At 43.3% G+C, this 25763-nt stretch overlaps 1 protein-coding gene across 1 annotated transcript; it reads left to right on the top strand.

Moving 5' to 3' along the window:
• Positions 1-467: 467 nt before the first annotated feature.
• ybx1 (Y box binding protein 1) lies at positions 468-24409 on the top strand. Its single transcript, XM_060852240.1, has 10 exons — positions 468-729; positions 2664-2727; positions 2929-2962; positions 9598-9687; positions 10009-10128; positions 11848-12039; positions 16420-16517; positions 21508-21673; positions 23671-23770; positions 24054-24409. The coding sequence occupies exons 1-9, from the start codon at positions 483-485 to the stop codon at positions 23737-23739; spliced, it is 1080 nt and encodes a 359-aa protein (XP_060708223.1). The 5' UTR covers positions 468-482; the 3' UTR covers positions 23740-23770; positions 24054-24409.
• Positions 24410-25763: the final 1354 nt, after the last annotated feature.

Here is a 25763-nt window from a genome sequence, read left to right as displayed (position 1 = left end):
GACATTTCTTCCTCTTTGGCAGTCCTTCAAGGTCTCCATGCTGGCAGGATAGTGTTGATGGTTTGAGGTGTCTGCAAGATGGTGAGTATACCCGGTACAACCTTTGTAAGTGATGCCCAGTGGCCCGGGCTGACTCTGTGATTGACAGCTGCTCACCTGTCTGCTGCTGTCAATCAAATGGGGAGGGGTGGGAAGAGGCCGGTGAAGGGCCAATCGGAGGACAAAATGGGCGGGTGCAAACGCGGACAATGGGGATACGTCACGAACGATGGACGGCGGCTTAGGCCAATGGAGAGCAGGTATTGGAACGCCGCGCCAGTCATGGCCGTTACCCGTGGAATGTGGGCGGTGGCGAAGGCGCGTGAGGGACAGATGATATAGCCAATAGCGAATGGGAAGGACGAACGTTTGTCCAATGGGAACTGGCCAGGTAGGCGGGCCGGTCGGTGGTATTTATTTGAAATTCTCGCGAGAGGGCGGCCATGTTCTTTCAGCAGCGGGAGAGCGAGAGGAGCGGAGCGGAGCGGAGAGCGAGGAGCGAGAGCGCAGGGAGCCCCCCAGCCGAGAGCGGCCCGACTGTACCACCATCCCGCAGGCAGCCTGACAACACCATGAGCGAGGCCGAGACAGAGCAGCAACCCGAACAGCAACCGCAGCAGCAGCCGCCGCCTCAGCAGCAGCAGCAGCAGCCGGACAAACCCAAATCCCCCGGGGAGAAGAAAGTCATCGGTGGGTGAGAGGGAGGGAGGGAGGGACGGCAGGCCCCTGCCCCGGGCCTGGAGCGCGGCCTCCCCGAGATGAGGGAGGGCGATACCGGGGAGAGGGAGAGACTGCGGGCCTCGGGGACAGAGAGCGCGGGCCCTCGCCCCCGGGGTGCGGGATTGGGGGGGGGGGGCAGTAACGGCCGCCGGCGTCGAGCTCACGTGGATTCAAAAGTCAACGGCGCCCCCCCCCCCCCCCCCGCACACACACCTTGGGGGGGGGGGGGAGCGCGGGGCCGGGTGCTGTCTCCCCCGCCCCCCCCCCCCGGGTCATGCCCCTCCGGTGGCTCAGAGCGGGTTAGCCGCGGGCCCGGGTACGGTCCATTCCCCCCCGTCCCCCGGGTTATTGGGGGGGGGGGGGGGGAGCGTGGCCCGCCTCCCGGAAGGTACCCGCTCCCATTGTTCCGAGCCCGGTGGGTGTTGCTGTGTGCCCCGGGCTCCGGGGCCTCCGGCCCGGCCACATGTCGGCAGCGTGTCGCGGGGGCTGGGCCTGGGCCTGTGCCTGTGCCGGCGGTTCCTGGGCGTTTGGAACCCGCGCTCGGGACCCACCTCAAACTCAAACCGCCGTCAGGGAGACGTTGGAGCGGAACCCGCGCTGGAACCCGATTCAAACTGCGGCCTGGAACACGGCCCGCCCCGGGTTCCGAGCTGTTTCACCGGCCTCCCCCACACACACACGGGGGCGGGGGGGTGACACTGCCATGGGACCGGGCTGGGGGAGCCGGGAGGGTCCTCACTGTCATGTTGTCCCTCGGTGTCAGGCAGGTTTCAGGTGAGGGGCCTGAGCCCACCTTCAGCCAGATGTGTTTCCTGTCAGAAGGTCCGTCATCCTACTTGGGGTGAACTTGGTCTCCAGTCTGCATGGTCTTCGGAGGGTTTTTACATTTTTACTGCTCTACCACTGTGTGAATGTGCTAATACTTTTAATCCGTATTGTGCAGCTTTGTTGATATGACAGTGTGCCAAGGAGGATCCGTAAGATAACACTGTGCAGCAAACTTTGGCAGTTGTCAACAATGATGCACAAATTTAAGTATGTCTGTACTTAGTTGGTCAATCATGTAGTTAGGTGAAGCTGTAGCCATGTTGTTCTGCAGTTTAATTCCATATGCTGTAGGTTTGCATTCTTGTGGGACTGTTTAGACAGCACTGCATTCTCATCCCTATTAACCTTTTATTGAGTGTTATTAAGTTGCAGATCATGGTGCCCTGTGTTATTGTGCCACTCAACTTGCAATTGAAATTGAAACCCACTTGAATAAGACGCCATTTAACATTTTTACCATCTTCACACGTGGATATCCATTTCTAGTCGACAAATTTGAATAAGTATCATTTGCTTTGACTGTTTGGGGTGACTGAGCAGTTAAATTGCTAACTGGCATGTAGATAGTTTGCATGGAGCAATTGATAAATCAGCTCATGTGATGTAGCTGTATTAAACAAAAATGACCAGTCAGTTCACTTGGCTGTCTCTCTGCTGAGCTCAGTAAGCCCTTTACACCAATACTGATGTCATCTGCAGTTGTTCCTCATTGAAATAAACCTGGTATATTGGGTAATCATGGATAAGTCTCACATTTTGATTTGTCAGATTTAGTAATGTTTTGGATTAAGGTTGGCTTGGTTATTGAAGCCTTACACCTCAGTTATATTTCTGTCTGCCTTTAATGAGAAGTGGCATCTATAATCAGTTATTGCATTGTTCCATGCCACTACCTCTATCCAGTATCTATTGTGGAAATTTGCAGCCAATTGGTGGTTTACCAGTTTAACAGTAAGTTGCTACTTGTGGTTTGGAGTTCTGGTGAGATTTTAGTGCTTGGTTAGATCAGGTGTTCATTGAAAGTTAAGCTGATGCATCAAAATTATGACTCAAATTTTGTAAATCATCTCTTTCAGCAACAAAGGTTCTTGGAACAGTAAAGTGGTTCAACGTACGAAATGGCTATGGATTTATCAACAGGTCTGTGAAAACTCTCCAAGCTTAATATTTACAGTTAGGTTTTTGATTATAGTTTTCATTACTAAAAGCACCTACATGTGTAAAACTATTTAAAATTAAGTTAAATTACTGGATAAGTTGCCATGCAGGTATAAATAGGGAAAGAGAATGACCTGACAGAATAATACAGATGTATGAACTATAATTCTTTTTGCTTTGTAGGAATGATACAAAGGAAGATGTGTTTGTACATCAGGTGAGTGTATATTCTAAGGATTGCATGCGTACGACTAGCCGAAGTCCCAGTAAACTTTTGGATGTGTGAAAAATGTGGACAGGTATGACACTACTGAGCTGTTGCATGTTGAACAGTCGTGCTGGTGGTAAAAGTGCAGTGTTGTGAACCGTTAATGTTGAAGACAGTTGTGATCAATTTTTTTAGTTTGGAAAGACATAATTATTGGAGTGCTGCCATCAGCCCTGGGGACTGGATTATTTGCTGTTTATCCATGATTTCGATAATGGGACAGATTGTGATGTGTTAAATTTGCAGTTGTCTACCCAACTTGTTTTGGTACCATGTTGTCATTTGCAAGGTACTTAGTGAACGGGCAAAAATGAACAAGTAGAGTTTTTCATGATGAAAGTGAGATTGTGCACTCTGGTCAGAAGAATTCAAAAGGAGACATTACTTGTATCAAGACCCTCCAAAAACAAGTGCAGAGGAGTCTAGGAGGTGGTGAGCATGAAATAAAAATCTGGCATGCATGTGTTGCAAGTAGATAAGACTAGTACAACTTTGAGTAGTTAAGAATGGGGGTGATCTGACCGAAACAGACAGATCTTGATAATTTCACTGGTGGGAGAATCTTGGGTTAGCAGATGTATTTGCTTAATGAGGGGGCACCTTTTAAATTTGAAATGCAATGGAATCCCTTCTAACAAAGGGTAGTGAATGTCTGAAATTCTCTACTGTAGAGAATTGTGGCTGCATCACTGCAGAGGGAGCAAATAGATTTTTGCAATATTGGGATGTGGGGAATTGAAGGCTGATCTGTCCCAGACCACTTGTATTGAGAGATGGGATAGGTTTAATGGGCTGAATGACCAATAACATATTACTTGAGTCAATGTGGTATAATAATTGGGGTCCCATCTGTCTGACTTGTTGAAATAGCCCATTGTGCTGCTGCTTCACACGAAAAGAGATTTGAAGGATTTTCAGATGTTATGCTACAAATTCCTCTGACACCTTTTGAGAAGTTTCCAGTGTCTCTTTTTAGGTTAACATTGATATACATATTGTCCTACAGAAACTTGTCACAAAGGGCGTCCACCTGTTTGGTGCAGAGACAATTGCATTTGTGGTGTTTTTCAACCTTGATTAAAAGTTGATAGTTTAACTTCTGTGTGTTAATTTTGATCATGGCCCATCTGCATCAATACTCTGCTTGCAGCATTGTCTTACCTTATTTAAAGGTCGCTAGTGAAATTTTGGGTTAATCTTCAAAATTGAATGTGGGTCGGTGGAAAATCATAAGGTACTATCTTGATTACAGTTCATTATGCCAGATGTGGTTAGATTTTAAACTTCAGTGATGAAGGATTACCAAATTTCTGCAGTTGACTTGTGATATACGTAGCAAGGGCAAGTTTGCCAGTTTTATGTTAATAAAGACGTTCAAGGCAATGGGTAATTTGAGTTAGTGGCTTTTGTTCATTTTGATATGTTGCTAAATGTTTTTGTGTAAAGCAGATGAAGTTTTTATTAATCTGGAAGCATGGGTTATTTGAAGGAATGTGGCAGCATAGTAGTATCGAGGGATTAGCTTGTTACCTCTGAGAAAAGATGCCCATTGCTCAGACGTTCATAAATGAAGGTTGTGATAGGCCAATGGTATTTGATTACCTGTTGGACATGGTCTACCCATGCTATTATAACATTGTCTTGGGCAATTCCAGGGATCTTCCAGCTTCTGATTTTTGTCATATGCTGATCACCTTGAAGAATTGTTTTTTTAAAAGTTTGTCCCTTTATTATTTCTGGTTTCTCTCTTCGGTTTTTGATTTTGTTGTATAGATTTGGCCTTGAAGTGAGTGATATTTAATCTAGTAGGTAATTTTAAATTCATTCTCTGCAATTACCAGTGATGGCTATTCCAGCATGTCAGTTGAAATGTACTACTTGTGCAGGTCATCATGTTTTAATGCGACAGTTGCATTCCCCTGCAACCTTGCACTATGGAAAGTTGTGCTATGGAAAACCGCTGCAGAAAATGACATTGTAGGAGATCTGTAGAAAATCACTATACTTGTTCATCCTCCAAACAGCATCCCCAAATTTGTCAATCATGTTAACATATAGGATGATCAGTATGTATGTACCTTTTTGTCAAAAATCTATGAAACGTAATATGGTGACTTCAGCATTGGGGAAGGAGAGAGTTTGAAGAATGCGGTGTTGTTAAAGCATCTGGCTCACTAATATCCTTCAGGAAAGGAAATCTGCCATCCTTACTTGATCTGGCCTACATATGACTCCAGACTGAGCAATATGCATGATTCTTAACTTTGCCCTGAAATGACCTAGCAGCAATGTTCCTGCTTCTATTTGTCTGTGCTGATGTCTGACATCTGCACAGTGGTGTCTTTTTTTTGAACCTGAACACCAATGCTGCAAGTACTTACTGCTGTGAACAAGCCCTTAGGGTGGCTGTGCGGCCATACAGCTTAGAGTAAGTTTTTCTCATCATACCAGTCTGTTCTATCAATTGTAAGTAAGCCTAATGGTTGAAGGCAGTGCCTCTTCATGTCTTCAAGGAATATATAGTTGGGAAGCAAATGCTGACCCAGCTGGTGTGCTGGCCATCCCATGAGTGAATTTTTTTTAAAGAAAGTAAACTGACTTCAGTTGTGGACTTGCTATATTTGTCTCTTTGAAAGTGATGTGATTTTGCATTTCTACTTGTTTAGTAATTAAGCTGCAGTTCTGGCAATGTGATCAGCTGGAACAATAAGGATCGGTACTCTATTTGTTAATTAGATATTTTAAGTTATCCAGAAATAGATGCTAATGCATATTCACTGGAGACATTAATGTAGTGCTGGTGTTTGACTTTGGTGGACAAAGTTTAAGTTACATGACACCAAGTTGTAGTTCAAAAGGTTATTTGGAGGTAGAAGCTTTCAGAGCATCACTCCTTCAGGTAGCTAGTGGGGCAGGATCAGAAGACACAGAATTTATATGGATCGAAGTGTCCTACTACTGGTAGGACTTATTGAACCTAGATTACTGTTAAGTGTTTCATCCTTTAGAATGGTTGTGGGTTTTGATTCACTAATCTCTAAATAGTGGAACTACTATAAAGTCACATTCCAGTGATAGCTTAAGGTTTTATACAAAAGTAACATCTCAGCTCAGACAATGCATTAAACGTGAAGTTAGTGTCTCTGTATCCCAATCATGAGTCAGACTGGTTCTATTTCCAAAGTAGGAATTTATAAAATGTCAAAGGACTTAACTGCCTGCAGATTGTGTGCTTTCTGAACAAAATAAAATCTATCTGCAACTGCAAATGAACCTCTTCTTCACCATGAGTATCCAATCCCTCTGCACCTCCATCCACCATGACCAGGGCCTCCAAATCCTCTTTTTTTTTCCCCTCCCGCCTTCGAATCCTCCCACTTCCTCCAGACCAAAGGGGTAGCCATGGGCACATGTATGGGCCCCAGCTATGCCTGTCTCTTTGTTGGCTACGTAGAACAGTCGATCTTCCGTAATTACACCGGCACCACTCGCCACCTCTTCCTCCGCTACATTGATGACTGCATTGGCGCCACCTCATCCTCCCGTGAGGAGGTTGAGCAATTCATCAACTTCAACACGTTCCACCCTGACCTTAAATTTACCTGGACCATCTCTGACACCTCCCTCCCCATCCTAGACCTCGCCATCTCCATTAATGACGACCGACTTGACACTGACATTTTTTACAAACCCACCGACTCCCACAGCTACCTGGATTACACCTCTTCCCACCCCACCTCTTGCAAAAATGCCATCCCATATTCCCAATCCCTCTGCTGTATCTGCTCCCAGGAGGACCAGTTCCACCACAGAACACACCAGATGGCCTCCTTTAGAGACCGCAATTTCCCCTCCCATTTGGTTAAAGATGTCCTCCAACGCATCTCGTCCACGTCCTGCACCTCGACCCTCAGACCCCATCCCTCCAACCGTAACAAGGACTGAACGCCCCTGGTGCTCATCTTCCACCCTACCAACCTTCGCATAAACCAGTCATCCACCGACGACTCCACCACCAGGGATATATTTCCCTCCCCACCCCTTTCTGCCTTCTGCAAAGACCGTTCCCTCCATGACTACCTGGTCAGGTCCACGCCCCCCCCCCCCCCCAACCCACCCTCCCATCCTGGCACCTTCCCCTGCCACTGCAAAACCTGCGCCTATACCTCATCCCTCACCTCCATCCAAGGCCCTAAAGGAGCCTTCCCCATCCATCAAGGTTTTACCTGCACATCAACTAATATCATTTATTGTATCCGTTGCTCCCAATGCGGTTGTCTCTACATTGGGGAGACTGGATGCCTCCTAGCAGAGCGCTTTAGGGAATATCTCCGGGACACCCACACCAATCAATCTCACTGCCCCATGGCCCAACATTTCAACTCCCCCCTCCCACTCTGCCGCGGACATGGAGGTCCTAGGCTGCCTCCACCGCTGCTCCCTCACCACCAGACGCCTGGAGGAAGAACACCTCATCTTCTGCCTCGGAACACTTCAACCCCAGGGCATCAATGTGGACTTCAACAGTTTCCTCATTTTCCCCTTCCCCCACCTCGCCCTAGTTCCAAACTTCCAGCTCAGCACTGTCCCCATGACTTGTCCTACCTGCCTATCTTCTTTTCCACCTATCCACTCCACCCTCCTCCCTGACCTATCACCTTCATCCTCTCCCCCACTCTCCTCTTGTACTCCATGCTACTTTCTCCCCACCCCCACCCTCCTCTAGCTTATCCCTCCACGCTTCAGACTCTCTGCCTTTATTCCTGTTGAAGGGCTTTTGCCTGAAACGTCGATTTTGCTGCTCCTCGGATGCTGCCTGAACTACTGTGCTCTTCCAGCACCACTAATCCAGAATCTGGTTTCTAGCATTGCAGTCATTGATTTTACCTTGTGTGTGTATACATGCGTGTGGGAGAGGGAGTGTGTGCACATGCTTGATAGTTTGTCCGAGTGTGACAGTGTATGTTGACAGTGTCAGTGTGAATGAGTGTCTTGAGTAGTATAGTGTGTAGTATAGTGGAGCATGTATCCAAGATCTTGGTTGAGGCCATCATTGGTACCGAATTTGGCTGTCAGCCACTGCTTGGCAATTATGGTGTTGCGTATCCCGAAGTTTGCCTTGGAGCGCAGCCACCTGAAGATCTGAGGCTGAATGTCTTTACTAATGTGTTCTGTGACAGGGAAGGAACATATCTGTTTTGCTATTGTTACGTGGTGACCATTCATCTGTTGTCATAGCGTCTGCTCGGTTTTGACAATGTACTGTGCCTCAGGGTATCCTTGTGTGCAGTGAGATGGACTTTGTCTGAGTCACATGAGTACCTGCTGTACATGTGGTAGGTGGTGTCACCATGTCTAATGGTAGAATCTGTGTTGGCACTCTGACATGTTTAAAGGACAACTCAATAAGCAATCTAGTGCACTCTTCATGATTTTAGGTGGGGCATTTTTGAAATCTAATCGATCTGGTTATCCTGTAAGCTTTGAAGCATCGGTTATCGAGTGTTTTTTTTAAGTTTGAAGGTCTTTTCAAATGAATTTGAAGATCGTATGAGGAAAGGCTGAGGCACTTGGGGCTGTTCTCATTGGAGAAAAGAAGGTTTAGGGGAGATTTGATAGAGGTGTACAAGATGATTAGGGGTTTAGATAGGGTTGACAGTGAACCTTTTTCCGCTAATGGAGTCAGCTGTTACTAGGGGACACAGCTTTAAATTAAGGGGTGGTAGGTATAGGACAGATGTTAGGGGTAGATTCTTTACTCAGCGGGTTGAGTTCATGGAATGCCCTGCCAGTAGCAGTGGTGGACTCTCCCTCTTTATGGTCATTTAAGCGGGCATTGGATAAGCATATGGAGGTTATTGGGCTAGTGTAGGTTAGGTAGGCTTCGGTCGGCGCAACATCGAGGGCCGAAGGGCCTGTACTGTGTTGTATTTTTCTATGTTCTATGAATTGTAAATCACTGGTTCCAGCTTATTCATCACTTAAAATATGAATGTAAACTTCACCAGTGTCCCTTAAACTTGTCTGAGGTTTTTTGGGGCAGTCTGATAAAGTCCATGTGGATTAATGATAATGCAAAAAGTTCTGCCTTCACACAAAAGCTACTCCTGCAGCTTCAGCAACATGTCTGAAGATTTCACCTCCTAATGCGTGCACTCTTCCTGGTGGCTTAGGCTTAATAGCTTCTTTTGGAAGCACTAACTGCTTTAGCTGCAGCACTCCACATTAACCTACTCCTGAGTATTTTCAAGCTTCCTCTTCCTGTTTGTTGACCTCTATGGTGCATTGCTGATACATTGCTTGCTTAGTGACATTTCTGCCATCAGGGTATCTTCTATTCTTAGAGTACATGATCTTATTGGGGAAGGACTGCAATACAGTTTGGGTCTTTGGACTGCTCAATGTTCTGTGAAAACGCTTTGTGCCAGTGTAACTGCAGGAATGAAAACTGTTGCAAAAAGCTTTCAAGTTTGGGAATCCAAGTCAAAACCTCTTCCCTCGACTCTCAAATGCACACTTTCAGGCTTGTATGTATGAAGAAATTTGAGAATTTAAATCTTATTGAGGCATTGAATTCTTTTCAGACTGCCATAAAGAAGAATAACCCACGGAAATATCTACGTAGCGTTGGGGACGGTGAAACTGTGGAGTTTGACGTGGTGGAAGGTGAAAAGGTATTGCTAGTTGTCGTATGGCTCAAATGTCTTTATGTTCAAGTTGAAAACTTGACCTGTAATAGGATGTTATTTAAGTTAATCAGTTATCATTGTAAAGTAATTTCTCTGGGTCTGTAGCACCTTCATTAGTTGTGCATTTACTTGTTAACAATACTGGGGGGAAAAAGTATTCTCTCAACTTCATTCTGCCGAGTTGGGTATAGCACCATGTTCCTGCTAAGATGCAACTTAAACTATATGGCAGGTTTGATCTGAAATAAGAACCACATTTGTGTGTACCTCAAATTTTCTCTTCAGACTATAATCTGTGCTTTGTAGGGTGCAGAGGCGGCAAATGTCACTGGTCCAGGTGGAGTTCCTGTCCAAGGAAGCCGATATGCTGCGGACCGAAATCGTTACCGTCGCTACAACCCTCGTCGTCGAGGGCCACCACGTAATGTAAGTATAAAACTGGTGCTCTCGTGACCTGATGTCTGGGTCATGTTATCTGGTGAAATTGCCTCGGTGGGGACAGTGTTGGTTTCTTTGTACTTGGAAGTACCTAATTGCAGTGTCCTACTGGAAACAGTGTGTGAGAGAAAGTTATGTGGAGAAATTGCTGTCTGGGTTATTGCTAATAAATTAAAATTAAGAGCTAGGAGCAGGCATAGCTCAGCTGGCCTGTTGAACCTGATCTGTTGTTAAGCTTGTGGCTGATCATTTCAAAGATTCATCTCCACTTACTGGCCTACTGACCGTAACCTTTTTGATTCCTGTGATGTTCAAGAAGTTCCTCCTCAACTGTCTTAAATCTGCTCCCCTTATTTTGAGACATGCTCGCAGCTTCTAAGTCTGTTAACTTCATTAGATTGTGCACCCCCACCCAAAATCCATGTTTACATTCCAGCGAGTATAGTCCTAGGCCAATTTTCTCAACTCAACCTGGTGAGCCCCCTCTGCACTCCTTCCACTGCCACTACACCCTTTCTTCAGTAAGGAGGTCAAAACTGCACACTGTACACCAGGTGTGGCCTCATCAGCATCCTAAACAGCTGCAGCACAACCTCGCTACTTTTTAAGCTCCATCCCTCTAGCAATGAAGGACAATATTCCGTTTTTCTCAATTACCTGCTGCACCTGCAAACTGATGTTTTGTAACTCGTACACAAGGATGTCCTGGTCCCTCTGCATGGCTGCATGTTGCAATTTTCCACCAGTTAAGTAATAGTCCTTTTTTGTTGCTCCTGCCCAAATGGATGATCTCGCATTTACCAATATTGTACTCCATCTTCACAATATATAGATGTGAAATTAATTTTATTCAGTTATAAACAGTTTGCACACTCAACCTATCTATATTCCTCTGTAGACTGTCCTAATAAATTTGGATAGTTGCATCTGTTACTTGAACAATCGTAGCAATTGATCATAAACTGTTTTCAAGAGGACATGGACTAGAATGGTAGGATGGTGATTGTTTTTGACCAGTGCAGACTCCATGGTTGCTAAACTCTCTTCTGTGCTGTAAACTTCAATGATTATGATGTTAGCCTTCAATTAATTGAATAGTGCAAGTATTGAGCAATTCTGCCATGCAACTTTAATTGTTTTATGGTTGCATTGTAAAGGTTTTTGTTTTGCTGATACTGTGATTTTTAAAAGCATTTTAATTTTTCCTTGGCTAAAGTAAAACGGTTTATAACTGAATAAAATTAATTTCCCATCTATATATTGTGAAGATGGAGACTTGTCTCGGGGGTCAGTGCTCTAAATTATCAAAACCTGTCAGATAATTGGAGTGCATTAGTGAAAGCTAGATTTTGCTTGTGATTATCATTCTAATTCTGTTTTAGATATTTTTAATTGACCTATTCCTATGTATCAGGGCATAATACCTGGAATTAATGGGAACTAATACCAAGCATAAAGATGCAAGAACTGTCAGAGCCCTTTTTTGTATATTAGATAGCAGAATAGGTTCAGTTGGTCAGTTGGCAAAGCAGACTGTTTGTTTTGAATTTGCATTCTTTGTAGTGGAATCAAAACCATTTGAGACTTTTCCATCCAAGGAGAGACCACCTGTATCCATTCCTTGCCTACAGCTTTCCTATCATGTTTGATTAGTTAATGTCTTTTGGGTTAATATCAATAAATAGCTTCTGTATGATTTTTAATTAGTACCAACAGAACATTGAAGGTGGAGAGAAAGGAGATGGAGCAGAGACAGCAACAGATGGAGAAAATCAGGAATATCAAAATCAACAGCATCGTCCTCCATACAGAAGACAACGTTATCCACCTTACTTTGTCCGTCGCCGCTATGGTCGCCGTCCACAATATAGCAACCAGCCTCAGGGAGAAATTACTGAGGTAGTGTAAAAGGAATTTGCTGTAGAGTTTGTTCTTTGCATATTTGATTAATTGCATTGTTGGTATCAGTAATTTTTCCAGAAAGATGGTAATTATTTTTACTTTACACCAAAACCTTGTGTTGGGATGGATAGAAGAATTACTGAAATGCTATTCCTTTGCGGCTAAGGAGCCGTTTGATCTGATGGAACACTCATCCATTGTCGATATCACATCAATTATTTCTGAAATATTTTCTCTTAATATGCTAATCAGTAACTCTCCCTTTCACTGGTTTGGATCTGTATTGTGGGTTTTTCAGGGTTTGTGATTTGTCCCACCTGCTCTAATCTATATATTAAAGGTTGTTTAGTTGAGTGGCCACAATCTCTAATCTTTATCTCTCTCCTTGGTGACTGGCAGTGTTCTGTTTTTTTAAAAAAAAATACTGTAAGCCAGAAATAATAACATCAGCATCTGCCAAGTGATATCATAGTTAACATTTCGGGTCCAATGACCCTACCTCAGAACTGCGGAAGGGTCACTGGATCTGAAACGCTAACTCTAATTTCTGTAATTTCTGTTGCCAGACTGAGCTTTTCCAGAACTGATGTTAGTGTTCTGTTAAAGTTAGTTTGTTTTATTTTGACATTTTAAGCAGTTTTATTACCAATCACGAGTAGATAGTAGCTTTTTAAAACTCCTGTGAATCCATTGGCTTTTAATCAGCTGCAAATTTCCAGATAACTTGAAGGCTATTGATTTCAATTAGGTCCTCAACACCAGTCCTCTTTCAGAATGGTAGCTGGTGACTGGTGAAATTTTGCAAGTGTTGGGATCACAATTAATCACCTTTTTATATATTAACAATCTGAATGAAGGAACTGGTTTCACTTTTGCTATGTTACCAGATGACACAAAGGTAGGTAGACCAGAGGAGGTTTACAAGAATGCATCAGGGGATAGTCATATAAGGAGCAGTTCAGGAGTCTGTTGTCAATGGGGTTTAGAAGGTTAAACAGCCACCTGATTGAAATTTAGAATACTGAGTGGCTTAAAAAAGTGTGGAAATGATCTTTTCAATAGTGCAGATAGTAAGTAAAGTCCCAGTGAAAGCACAACCTTTTAGAACAGAGATAAGATGAATCTCTTCAGAGGGTGGTAAATGGAACACATTCCTGCAGAGGAGTATGGGGGCCAGGCCATTCTATTTAAGATAGACAGCCACTTGATTGCTAAGGGGATCAAGATTCCTGCCGAGAAGCCAGGAGAATTTGATTGTGATACCCATCAGCCATGATTGAACAGTGGAGTAGACTCTTATTGGACTGCAAGGTCTAATTCTGCTCTTGGGTGTTATGGTTCCATCCCCAGGCTGGTAATTAGCCAATTAGAATTACCAGCCTTCAGGAATGGTTTGAACTTTTAAAATAGGGATGGTACTCAAATGACTGCATATCCACAGTAAGGCTTGCACCTGAAATTTTATCCATGTGATAAAGCTTAATGAAAAGACTTGATTCCCTTCATGAAAGGCAAATGAAGTGTGGATACAGGATCCTGATGCATTTTGGTTGACTTTGGATCGATCAGAATGCTATGTATCTTTACCATATTTGGGAGATATGGTGGATTTGCAATGGTGTCTGGAGACTTCGTCACCTTACGTGCATTAAGGTTAAATGGAATTTGAGTAATTGAATTGTAGAGTAACTTGGATCGTCCTATCTTCAAAACCCAAATGGTCAATATTTTGTTTGAGGTGTCCAGTGTTGTCGTACAGATACCCAAACCAGATGAGATGCTGGATGTCTGTGGCTTACAGGTTGACAGGTTTACATGCTTGAGGAAATGACAGTGAGAAGGGGATGTAAGCTGTTTCAGAAACAAGCACTTCGTCTGAGTGGACATTGTATTCAAGTCAATCACCTTTTTATGAATGCTCAAACTGAAGTGATTTGATCTGGTTTAATTGCTGATGGTGATGTGGGGACCAAGATTGGGAGCTGAATATCACACCCACTGCAATTGCCCTTTTGATAATTAAGAATGGATGATACAGGCTGGCCAGTGATGTCACATCTTGTGAATGAATAAATGCTGTAAATAATTGCCTTTGAAAAGGCTGACTGATATGAAAGGTGTTTGCACTGTTTGAATGCAATATAGTTCATTTTGAATCCAGAGTCTGAAATCTGAAGGGGAGTTATGAAGATGAGTGGCACTGGTAGATTGAGATAATACTTAAAATGATTTGTCAGACATGATGGCTGGTATTTAAAGAAACATTGCCTAAATATTTTTCTGGCACCAGCACCCAAATGGTCGGTGTGGTTAACAAAATGCAAGTAGACAGTCCTTTATCCAAAGTTCTGAAATCCGAAAGTTGTGAAGTTTTTTCTCATTAACGAGGTCGTTTGGTGTGCAAACAGTTCACCCAATCCACACCAGTGTGTGTGTCTAGGATGTCGTGAGTTCATGGAATGCCCTGCCAGTAACAGTGGTGGACTCTCCCTCTTTATGGGCATTTAAACGGGCATTGGCTAGGCATATGGAGGAAAGTGGGCTAGTGTAGGTTAGGTGGGCTTGGATCGGCACAACATCGAAGGCCAAAGGGCCTGTACCGCGCTGTATTTTTCTATATTCTATGTGACCTACGGCCATGGCCCAGCACTGGCAGGCCCTGGGTTCATTCTCAAGGCCTGTTTTATTTAATAAATCTGCTCCTCCACTGAGATGTTTTAAAAATTTCACCATCAAATTGTCACTTATTCTGAAATTCGAAAAGTTCCAAAAAAACTATTGGTCCAGTCTATTTTGGATAAAGGATCAACTGCCTGTATATCAAGGGTAATGGTTATATCGAGAGATGTTGGTAACCAGGATTTGAAGCAATTTTGAACCCTGGAAAAGTAAAAACTGGGAAACAAGAAAGAGAATATAAACCCCAATTAAAGACTCTTAAAGACAGACTTTGTTTAGGTATACAAAACCTAACGATATTTTGGGTAAATGAGTCCATTCCCCATGGGGACAGGTGAATTTGTCTTGGTGAATGGGAAATATTGGCAAAATGCAATCTGTCTTGGGTGATGCTGATTTTCCTAAAGAATATTTGGTCATCAAGGAATGAGACAAACTGATTTTATTTTAACTTATTTAATGTATTTAAGATGTGAATTGGATGAGGGTTGATAAAATCTCTGGATCAGATGAGATTCATCCCAGTGTTAAAGGATATGGATTGAATGTGTGGTTGTATTTCAAACTTCTGAAGGTTGTTGTTAAGCTGGTATCAGTAGTGGGGGATGTGATAACCTGGAGACAGTGAGGTCTGCAGATGCTGGAGATCAGAGCTGAAATTCGAGTTTCGGGTATAAGCCCTTCATCAGCAATGATGTTAAATGATTTAACATTTAAATCAGGCTTATGCCCGAAACGTCGAATTTCCTGTTCCTTGGATGCTGCCTGACCTGCTGTGCTTTTCTAGCAACACATTTTCAGATGTGATAACCTGTCATTGCAGAAGTTGATACAGGGCAGAATATGGATGTTTTGAATGGGAAATATTGTTTCCAATACTTATTGGACTTTGTCAGTTTTATAAGCTAAATTTGCTATGACCCAATGGCTCCATGTCCCACCTTTTAAGGTGGCATCCCATTAACGGGTTATTGAAAGTGTCGGTGTTAGGTGCACAACAATAACATTTTTAATAAGTGTTTTGGATGTAGAGAATGTTTCTAATTTAAGTGTCAACTTGGATAGGCTAAGTGAATGGGCTCAGTCATAATGTGCAAGTGTGAACGTGTTCCCTTTTTGTAGAATATTCCTTAAACGGTGAGATTGGGAAGTGCAGGTGACCAAGGGGATCTGGATGTCCTTGTTGAGTGAGCTATGGCAGGTACAGCAAGCACTTAGAAAGGCAAATTGTCTGTTGACCTCAAAGGATATCAGGACAGAAATAGCTTGCAAAAATGTAGTGAATCTCTGGAACGTTCTACCAGAGTCTGGTGACAAGTAGTGATCATTCAGCATATTTGAGGCACAAATTGACCAGTGTCCAGAAGTCTAATGATATTGAGGGATGTGGTGTTAGAGCAGGGAAAGGAGGGATGGTTACTCGTAGTTGAATAGCTTGGATTTTCCACACTATTGAAGGGTCAGCACAAACTTTGGCGAGAAAGTAATGTTAGTTTGCATCTGTTGAATGGCACAGCTCTCTTTTCATTGTTCTTTTGACTGTTGATGTTTCTTTTGCTTGCTCAGTTACTGTTCTGTGAAATTGTAGTATTGTGAACCTGCATTTGAAATTTATCAAACTCTAAGCATATTTGTATAGGGTTTATGGAACCAGATTAATTTGGTTAATGTTGTAATGATTTTTATTATACTCCTAAGGGTGGTGAAATAAACGAAAACCAAGCTGCTGGGGAAGAAGGTGGTAAACCCAACAGAGGACAAAATCGTTTTAGGGGCTACCGTCCACGCTACCGCAGGTATGCAACAGAACTGTTAAGTTTAAAACAGCTGGGCATTAACAAAACTACATTCATTCTCACTCTGCCTTGGAGCCTAGCAATCTCTTGCTTGATTACGATCAAGCCAGAAGTTCACCCTGATTTGGGGAAGAGCATTCTGGAAGTGGCTCTGCAAGTTTCCCCAACTTCAGTATTAAGTCTAGCACATCAGTACAAAGCAATCTAGACCTGAATACTTGCTGGAATTTAGAATAAGGGGAGATTAAATTGAGGTATTCAAAATGATTTAAAAAGTATGGATAAAATAGATGTGGAGTGGATGTTTTTTCTTGTGGGGCATTCTAGGGCAAGAGGTTGTAGTCTTAAGATAAGGGGTGGCAAATTTAAAGCAGAGTTGAGGAGAAACTGTCTTTCAAAGGGTTCTGAATCTGGAATTTGCTATCCCAAAGTGCACTGAATGCTGAGACAGTGAGTAAATTGAGGAGTTAGATGTTTAATTGGTTATATGTTGAATGGATATGGAGAGAATGCAGGACAATGGGTGTGAGGAGCATATCAGCCACGATTGAAGGGCAGAGCAGTCTATTGGCAGAATGGCCTCATTCTGCTCCTACATCTCTTGAATTTATAAAATACAAGGCTGAAGCTTTTTCGCTCATGCGTGCAGAGTGGTTAGACAATGTCTCTTGATCTCCAGCATCATAGTTACTTGTCTTCAGCTAATTCGTTTGATATGATTATGAAAAAGCTAATGGCATTGTCTACTGAAAACTGGGCCCTAGCAGTCCAGGTGGTAGTTCTAAAAAGTGTTTTTCAGCAGTGTGATTTGGCTATAGCATCACTGAAGAATCGGGGAATGGTATTTTTGAGAACGCTCAACTCTTTGCAATAGCGTAATTCTAGTGGTGCTTGTTTCTCATGCTTTGTTCTGTGAATGTGCCAAAGTTTCAATGTTCTCTGCATGGCCAGTGTCAGCTGCCCTCAGAGCATGTTAGGTACAGTGCTGTACACTGAGCAGCTGCAGCTCAAATTCAACTGATGTTTGTTGCTCACACTCTTGAGACAAGAATATTCATTTATAATTCTGGTGTAAGACCTGTATGAATCCTGCAGGACTGCCTTGCTTTGTTTTTGTACCTGCATATCATGCAGTCTATTCCTAGATTATGTCACTCCATTTTTGCAAAACAAGACAGTGACTCTGTTAGCAAGAAATGTCCTGGTGATAAAATTTAGTGGTGACTGCAAAAGAGGCTATAACAGTTGAAGAGAAGCTAGATGTTTAGGAGAGACCATGTGATGTAGCTCGCTACCTTATGCAGCATTAGAGGCAGTGCTGAAAAGATTATAGAAGCTGTATTGCTGGAACAAGTGAGTGCCAGTAGGTCTAAGGGGTCATGGCCAAAGGAGCTCGAGTTGGAAAGGTTCTAAGTGTTTGGATAGAAGATCGAACAAAAGTGATCTGGGACGGTCTCGCTCACCATAGGAGCCTTATCCTTTTATGAAGATCAAAGAAAAATGCTCCCAAATCCTGCTGATGTCCGCCTTTAGTGCAAGCAGTGGGTGGTTTGCTGGTTTTAAAAAAACAGCTATGTTTACCATAATATAAAGCTAATTGGTGAATCTGCTTACACAGACAAGCACTGGCATATCCTCCGATCGTCCAAGATTTTAAAGGATGTGAACCATCAGACAAGCTCCCAAAAAATCAGAGCATTGTGTTGCCCTTTCAAAGCAGGTTGGCTTTGAAGTGCAAAATGAGGATATTGAAGAGCTGCTTGAGTCACACTATGAACACCTCTCCACAGCAGATCCACTACAACTTGTTGCTGAGGGGTACAGGGTAGCTGGAGATTCAAAGGATTAAGTCCAGGATGCAGCACAAAGACAGCTTTCCACGTTTCTTTTGTCATCTACCCTTTGAAGCACTCATAGAGACATAGAGATGTACAGCACGGAAACAGACCCTTCGGTCCAACCTGTCCATGCCGACCAGATATCCCAACCCAATCTAGTCCCACCTGCCAGCCCCCAGCCCATATCCCTCCAAACCCTTCCTATTCATATACCCATCCAAATGTCTCTTAAATGTTGCAGTTGTACCAGCCTCCACCACAACCTCTGGCAGTTCATTTCATACACGTACCACCCTCTGTGTGAAAAAGTTGCCTCTCGGGTCTCTTTTATATCTTCCCCTCTAACCCTAAACCTATGCCCTCTTGTTCTGGACTCCCCAACACCAGGGAAAAGACTTTGTCTATTTATCCTATCCATGCCCCTCATAATTTTGCAAACCTCTATAAAGTCACCCCTCAGCCTCTGATGCTCCAGGGAAAACAGCCCCAGCCTGTTCAGCCCCTCCCTGTAGCTCAGATCCTCCGTGCTCTTAATGGGCAATGATGACATTGCAGAATGCAGTAAGAAAGCAGTTTGGTCAATAAGACATCTGACACCCTCTGATCAGCTTCAAGGCAAAAGTGCAAAGCAGCAAAGTCTGGATATCTTTATTTTTGAACTAGTCCCCAATAAATAGTCATTGTTTGTGTCCATACCCCACAAGGATGGCCTCCAGGCTCTTCGTATCTACATCTCCAACAGATCTATCTACCCCCTTCAGTACCCTGACTTGCCAAGCTAGTCCTCACCTTTGTAACTTCTCCTTTAACTCCCAGTATCCTACACAAACTCTATCCCATAGTCTCAAGCATCCCAGGTGTCCACCTATTTCAAAGTCCTTCCCCCTGCCATTGTCTAGACAGCCCTCCATTGCACCACTCCTATTCCCAGTTCCACTGCTCTATATCTCCTCCCCTTCTCTTCCCCCCCCCCCCCCCCCCCCCCCTCAAAAATACACACAAACACAATATAGACAGGGTCCCCCTTGTCCTCTCCTATCAACCCACTCTCTGCATCCAATGCATCATCCTTAAATACTTCTGCCAACTAGACCACACCACCACTAACATATTCCCTTCTGCAAGGTCATCTTGCAGCCAGGAAAGTGCAACTAGACCTCCCAGTCACTGCCCATTTTAATACCCTTCCCACTCCCTTTTCTGACATGACCATCCTTGGCCTCCTGCATTGCCACAATGAACCAAACTGTAAATTGGAGCACCAGCACCACATCATCTGGCTGGCAGCCAAGTTGTTGAATTTCAAGTAACTGCCCCTCTTTCACCTCTCCCTCCTTCTCTTCTCCTTTTCCTCCACCAGTCACCACCCCCCCCACCCCCCCCACTCCGTTCCTGCCACCTTCTGCAGCTTCCCCTACACCATCCCCAGTCCTGAAGAAGGGTTACATGTGAAACATCTTCTCCATCACCTGATGCTGTGCAGCTTGGTGTGTTCTTCTGTACTGAAGAAACGGAAGACAATCATCCACTTCTGCACCAAACTACACTGAAGATGGTAGTGATAACCACCCTTTCTGCATAAACAATTTTTCAATGCAATGTGTAAAATTTTACATTTTGTTTTGTTACTAAATTTGATTTAAACTTTCCTTGAGGCTGTGCCATACTTTGACAGGCTTTAGGTAAATTTGACCATTGTTTTTTGCTAGTCTTCCCCTAACCCTGCTTTTCCCCTGACCTCTTTATTTCTACTAAGCGAAGTTTTGCTGGAACACGCATACAGCATTATAGGGGAGCTGCCTGTAATGCTGCAGGTTTGCTCCAGAAGGAGATGTATCTATAATCATGGACATTTGATGTGGAAGATTACCAGCACACCTGGGTAATGTCTAGAAAATGAAAGAGTGCCAACTTGCCCTTCCTTTCTCATTGAAGTTGTTACCAACAATGTTGTCAGCTTCACCTGCCTAGCAATCTCCTACCTCTTAGTGCAATTTGCCAGTCTGCTAGACCTGTTTAGCTCTTGATCTCATTAGAACAATCTTTCAAAGTAAGGGGGAAATGATTGGTGAACTAAGAGACCTGTCCTTTGACAGTATTGTTTTGACAGGCAATATTTTGACAGTATAATATTAAGGATTCCTGACAGAACTGGGATCAGTGGTAACTTTTCCATTGATTGGAGTGTTACTGGCACAAAGGGCAATGTAGGAATTCAACCAACTCTACACCATGTGTCTGTGCAGGAGTTCCTTAGGTTAGGTATTTGACATACCTAGAGGGTGTGCCTTGAACCAAAGTTTTCTGTCCCTCCGTTGGGGACACTACCACTGCCACAATAGCTCTGGTTCTTCAGGGCTATAATGACTTAGTTACCTGTAGCTGTTTCATCAGTGACTTTTCCTCAGGACAGGGTTAGATTATTTGTTGATTTTGTGATCAGCAGAGTTTGCAATTTTATTACTAAGTCTCCGCCAAATGAAGTATACTGAGGCACAATTCCATTTTGGCATGGTATGGCGAGTAGCATTTCTTTGACAAGTGTCAGGCAGCAACTCTCTCCTACAAGGGGATCTAACCCTTTGCCATTAGTGTCCCCATGGTCTGCATCTTTGGAAATTACCGTTGATCATGAATGAACCAGCCATATAAATACTGTGGCTACTTCTAATGGAATGCCATCCCCATGCCTGGATGAGGGCATCTCCCAGCAGCAACTCTGGGGAGACACTAGACCATCCAGGACAAAGCAACTCTCTGCCCTAACTTAAAACATTTGCTCCCCCTCCCATTTGTGTCCTGGCAGCAGTGTATAACATGTTCAGTGCGTTGCAGTAAGTTGCCACATGATCCTTGTGTATCTGTCTGAAATTTAAGATCTTCTGCACTACTTTCTCCACATGACTGCCTGCCCACCATCCAAAAGCTTCTGCTGTCATAAATCCTGTTGGTCCAGTTTTGATAAGATTTATCTTGAGGAATTGGGTGCCTCATTAGCAGCACTGGAATGCTCATTGAGATGGGCCAAAAGGTTGTGAACAAATGTCACCTGGTTAGATTCATTGCCGATGGGGTGCATCTCTCGAGTTTGAAAGCACATGCTGCATCTAATGCTGTAGTGAAATTAATTTCAATGAGTTGGTTTGTTATAGAGGACCCCCTCGCCCACGTCCACCAAGGGAGGGTAGTAGTGAAGAAGATAAGGAAAATCAAGGGGATGGCCAACAAGACCAGCAGTCACATCCCAGACGATTTCGCCGCAACTACAACTACAGGCGTCGTCGACCACAAAACCCTAAACCAAAAGATGGCGAGGAGGTAAGATTATGATTGCTGTTAATGACTGATGAGTGGCTTTCTTGGAGTCTTTCCAATGAAGGTAAATTTGCCAAACATTGTTTGCCTCTGTTTTTACTACTGAGTGAACCTATCTCTGTCATGTTCCTTCCTTTCCTAGCATCTATTCTAAATTTTTGTGGACTTTGTTTGCAGTTTGTCTTGTGATCGGTCATCTCTTCATCCCTATATCTTGCTATCTTTGTCACTCAACTCCTTTTTTTTCCTTCTCTGGCACTGCTTACCTTCAGATTTCCCCCCTCCCTAATCTTGACTCTTGTTCCAAACTATCAATCCATCTTAATTTTGTTGCTCTGTCCAAACTTCTCTCCGTTTTGCAACTGAGTTTAAAACTCTTCTGTCTTGATTTTGTTGGAAAGGCCTTGATCCTTCTGATTTATGATGCAGTTGACAATATCCTTCTCCTATGGTATTCAGTTTTCTAACTCCGCAAAACTGCGTGGGCATTGTTTGGCACTTGGGCTAATTCTTCTCAACACTTCTGTTTGCCTCTGACCTCTGCCACGTACTTTTACCCACACCATCTATGCTTTGTCCCCTACAACTTCTACTAAACTGCCGTTCAACAGTGGTATCTTTTTAGATATTTGTATCCTTGCTTGACCCTTCTCTTCTGCTGTAACGCAGTTGTCCTGGACAACTAACTCTGATCTGACTTATCATTTGAAAGATCCCTTATTTCAAACTCTTCCTTGTCATTATTCTATTCACTCTCTGCTCACCTACTGGGGCTGTCTTAATATCCTATTGTACCATTAACTGAACTTTTGATCCTCCAATCAAACCCTTGACATGTCCCTTCCTGTACCCATTTCCAACTTTATATAGGGTGAGGTAGGTCAGGCTCCACTGTATGCAACTTGCACTGTATGGTCAGCATCCTATTGCTTGCCAGTCTCATTGGTTCCCAGGCTTACATTTGTTTTTTATCTGCATATCCTAACTAACCTCCCTTGAACCCATGTCTTGTATAACAGCTGTGCATTCCTCCAAAGTTGGCCTGTTGTCAATCTCTCCCTTCCATTCCTCCTGCCATTGTGTGCCTTCAGCAGTCTCGGGCCAAGCTTTCAAACCTTCTCCCTTCTCTTGCTATTATCCTTTTTCTCACCTCTGGTCAAATTTTTGTGCTCTTCCTGGTGGTAACTCTTGGGTTTAGATACTTTATTAATATTGTATTTGCAGGTGTTAAAGCTGCAGCTTTTCCAAATTGCAATTTGTCTGGTTCTGGAATGTAAAAATTAAAGCCACTGTTGCTGCCTTCTGGCATTGGGGGACTGTCACCTTTTCAAGTCACAGATGTACAGCACATGGTCCAACGTCTCCATGCTGACCAGATATCCTAATCTAGTCCCATTTGCCATCACTTAGCCCATATCCCTCTTAACCCTTCCTATTTATATACTGGTGCAGATGCCTTTTTAAATGCTGTATTTGTATTAGCCTCCAACACTTTTTTTTTGGTCTGGCAGCTCATTCCATGCATGCACCACCCTCTGTGAAAACATTGCCCCTTACGTGCCTTTATCTTTCCCCTTTCACCCTAAACCTATGCCCTCTAGTACATTTCCCAATGGTACTAGTCTCATTTTTATCTTTCCTTACTATTTCCCACCCACCCACCCAAACCTTACTAGCTTTAATCCTCCTGAGCAGCTGTAGCAAATCTCCCTTTGAGTATATCAATCCCCTTCCAATTCTTGTTGCCCCAAACTCTATGGGACCTTATTGTGATTTTAGTTTTAAGGCTGTATATCCTCACCAGAATGACCAATGTTACTATTGCCTTTTGGGTGGGTAGACAGGTAACTATCTGCATTACGTAGATCGTATAATTTCACCATAACTTTATTATGTGTCTGGGCAAAGTCTGCATGCTGAAGAAATGGGAGCCTACAGAATTGTCAAATTCAGCTTAGTTCAATTACAAATACTTCAATGTGATTATTTCTGTCTTTCAGACCAAGGCACCCGAAACACCAGCTGAGAACATCTCTGCTCCAGAGACCGAGCAGGGCAATGCTGAGTAACACCAGCTCAGCATCTCTTAACATCAACTAAGTAAGTCTTGTGGTAAATGATTGTTATGCCATAAAATACAAACTGGGCCTATTCGCCAATTGAGTAACTTTGTACTGTGACTGCATTATTGTCGTTCCAGCCACTGTTCAGCATTTTGCTAGCAGTCACTGTGATATCAGCTGCTTTATTCGGAGGAGATATTGTAGACGTTTATCTGAGCAGTATTAGTGTGAATTGCACATCTCGTGCAGCATCAGTGTGTTCAGCTTTGGTATTGCTTGGTTTGCTATAACTGCAATAATTCTCAATTTTTGTTTGACAGTTTTGTCATCAAATGAAGACCATCAAAGTCAAATTCCAGCAATAATAAGAAAAGTGAGCTTTCGACTGTAATGAAGATCTGCAGTGCTTGCATACAGTTGACCAGATACCAGAACGTTTCACACTAGTAAACCTATGCAGCATGGTTTCTTAACCTTTCCTGGAACTGCTTTTTGGAACTGGCTTAAAACAGATTTTTGTAGATGGTCTATTTTCCTTTTTACTTCAGATGGTTTTTAAGCTTATTTGATATCTGGTCAATTTGAATTTTTGAAATACCAGTTTTTAATTTGTAAGCATTGTACACCTGAAATTTAAGTACAACCGGGCATCTAATAAAGGTCCGAAAGAACACCATTCGCTGTCTTGATATTTGTATTATGAATGATTTCTACATTAATGCTAAGAAGCCTTGACTGAAGGTGGTAGATAGTCTGGTTGAAGATTTGTAGCTCGGGTGTCCGTTGTGGTTCTGTTCGCCGAGCTGGAAGTTTTTGCTGCAAACGTTTCGTTCCCTGGCTAGGGAACATCATCAGTGCTATTGGAGCCTCCTGTGAAGCGCTGCTTTGATGTTTCTTTGATGATTTATTTGATAAATACCGGAAGAAACATCAAAGCAGTGCTTCACAGGAGGCTCCAATAGCACTGATGTTCCCTAGCCAGGGAACGAAACGTTTGCAGCAAAAACTTCCAGCTCGGCGAACAGAACCACAACGGTGGTTGGTAGATTAGGGCTTTTGCTTGAAACTTTGTTTTTCCTGTCCTCTTGATGCTACCTGAGCAGCTGTTTTTTTCCAGCACTGCTCTAATGTAAACTGATTTCCAGCATCTGTAGTCTTCACTTTTGCTGACAAGGTGGTAAATAACTTGTTTAGAACTTAAGCCTTCTGTGATTTAGCAAATCTAAGATGTGAATCTGAAGTGTGTTAAGTGGATGCGGTACTATGTAGCATGATAAAATCACATGGCTCTTAAGGGTTGGGTAACATTTATTGCTCATCTCTAATTGCTCTTGAAGGCAGAGTCCATTTTGGATACAACAGACTTTCAGAGCAGTTGAGAGCTATGTTGCAGTGTGTTTGCAGTTGGATGTGGTTGTACAAAGTGAGGATAGCAGAATCGTTTCTCTAAAGAACAAGACAAGCTGCTTCTCACAATCCAGTTATGATTTCCCCAGCAACAGTGAAGAACAGTCATCTCGTTCAGGAGAGTCTCCTTGGGCACTCCTTAGGATCAAGTTAACTTGCTTCCAAATACAATTTGCTGTGTATGGGTGCGGTGGTGTCTGGGGAGGTGGTTGGCGGGGGTTGCTGAGTTGCTGGAAAGTTCATGTGCACTTCAGCTTCACTCAGTGCCTTCCCAAATGAGCCTGCTCCATTTTGGTGCGCTCTTACCATGTTGCATCAGTTGGAATATTTTGATCTTTTCGAGGTTACTGTGGGTGTCTCTAAGATTGTCATTAGATTCTCCTGCAGTTGTTTCAGTTTGATGCCAAGCAGATGTGTGGCATGTAATTTCATTTTGTGATCAGATCTGAACATACTGGTGTAAAGAGTATCATATGAAATCCTGGTGCCTACTATAATCAAAGTGTCAGATACATGAGGATTACTGGTGACAAAAGGACCAGACCTTAAATTCAGAATTAGACACTGTCCTCTGATGCCCCTTTCCTCTGGGTGAAGGCTGATAAATTTTTCTGCTTTTGTGG

This window comes from Hemiscyllium ocellatum, chromosome 37 (assembly GCF_020745735.1).
Source record: "Hemiscyllium ocellatum isolate sHemOce1 chromosome 37, sHemOce1.pat.X.cur, whole genome shotgun sequence".
In the NCBI taxonomy this organism is placed as follows: Eukaryota; Metazoa; Chordata; class Chondrichthyes; order Orectolobiformes; family Hemiscylliidae; genus Hemiscyllium; species Hemiscyllium ocellatum.
The sequence above is the reverse complement of the archived record's forward strand: the minus strand, read 5'-3'. Positions and strand labels throughout refer to the sequence as shown.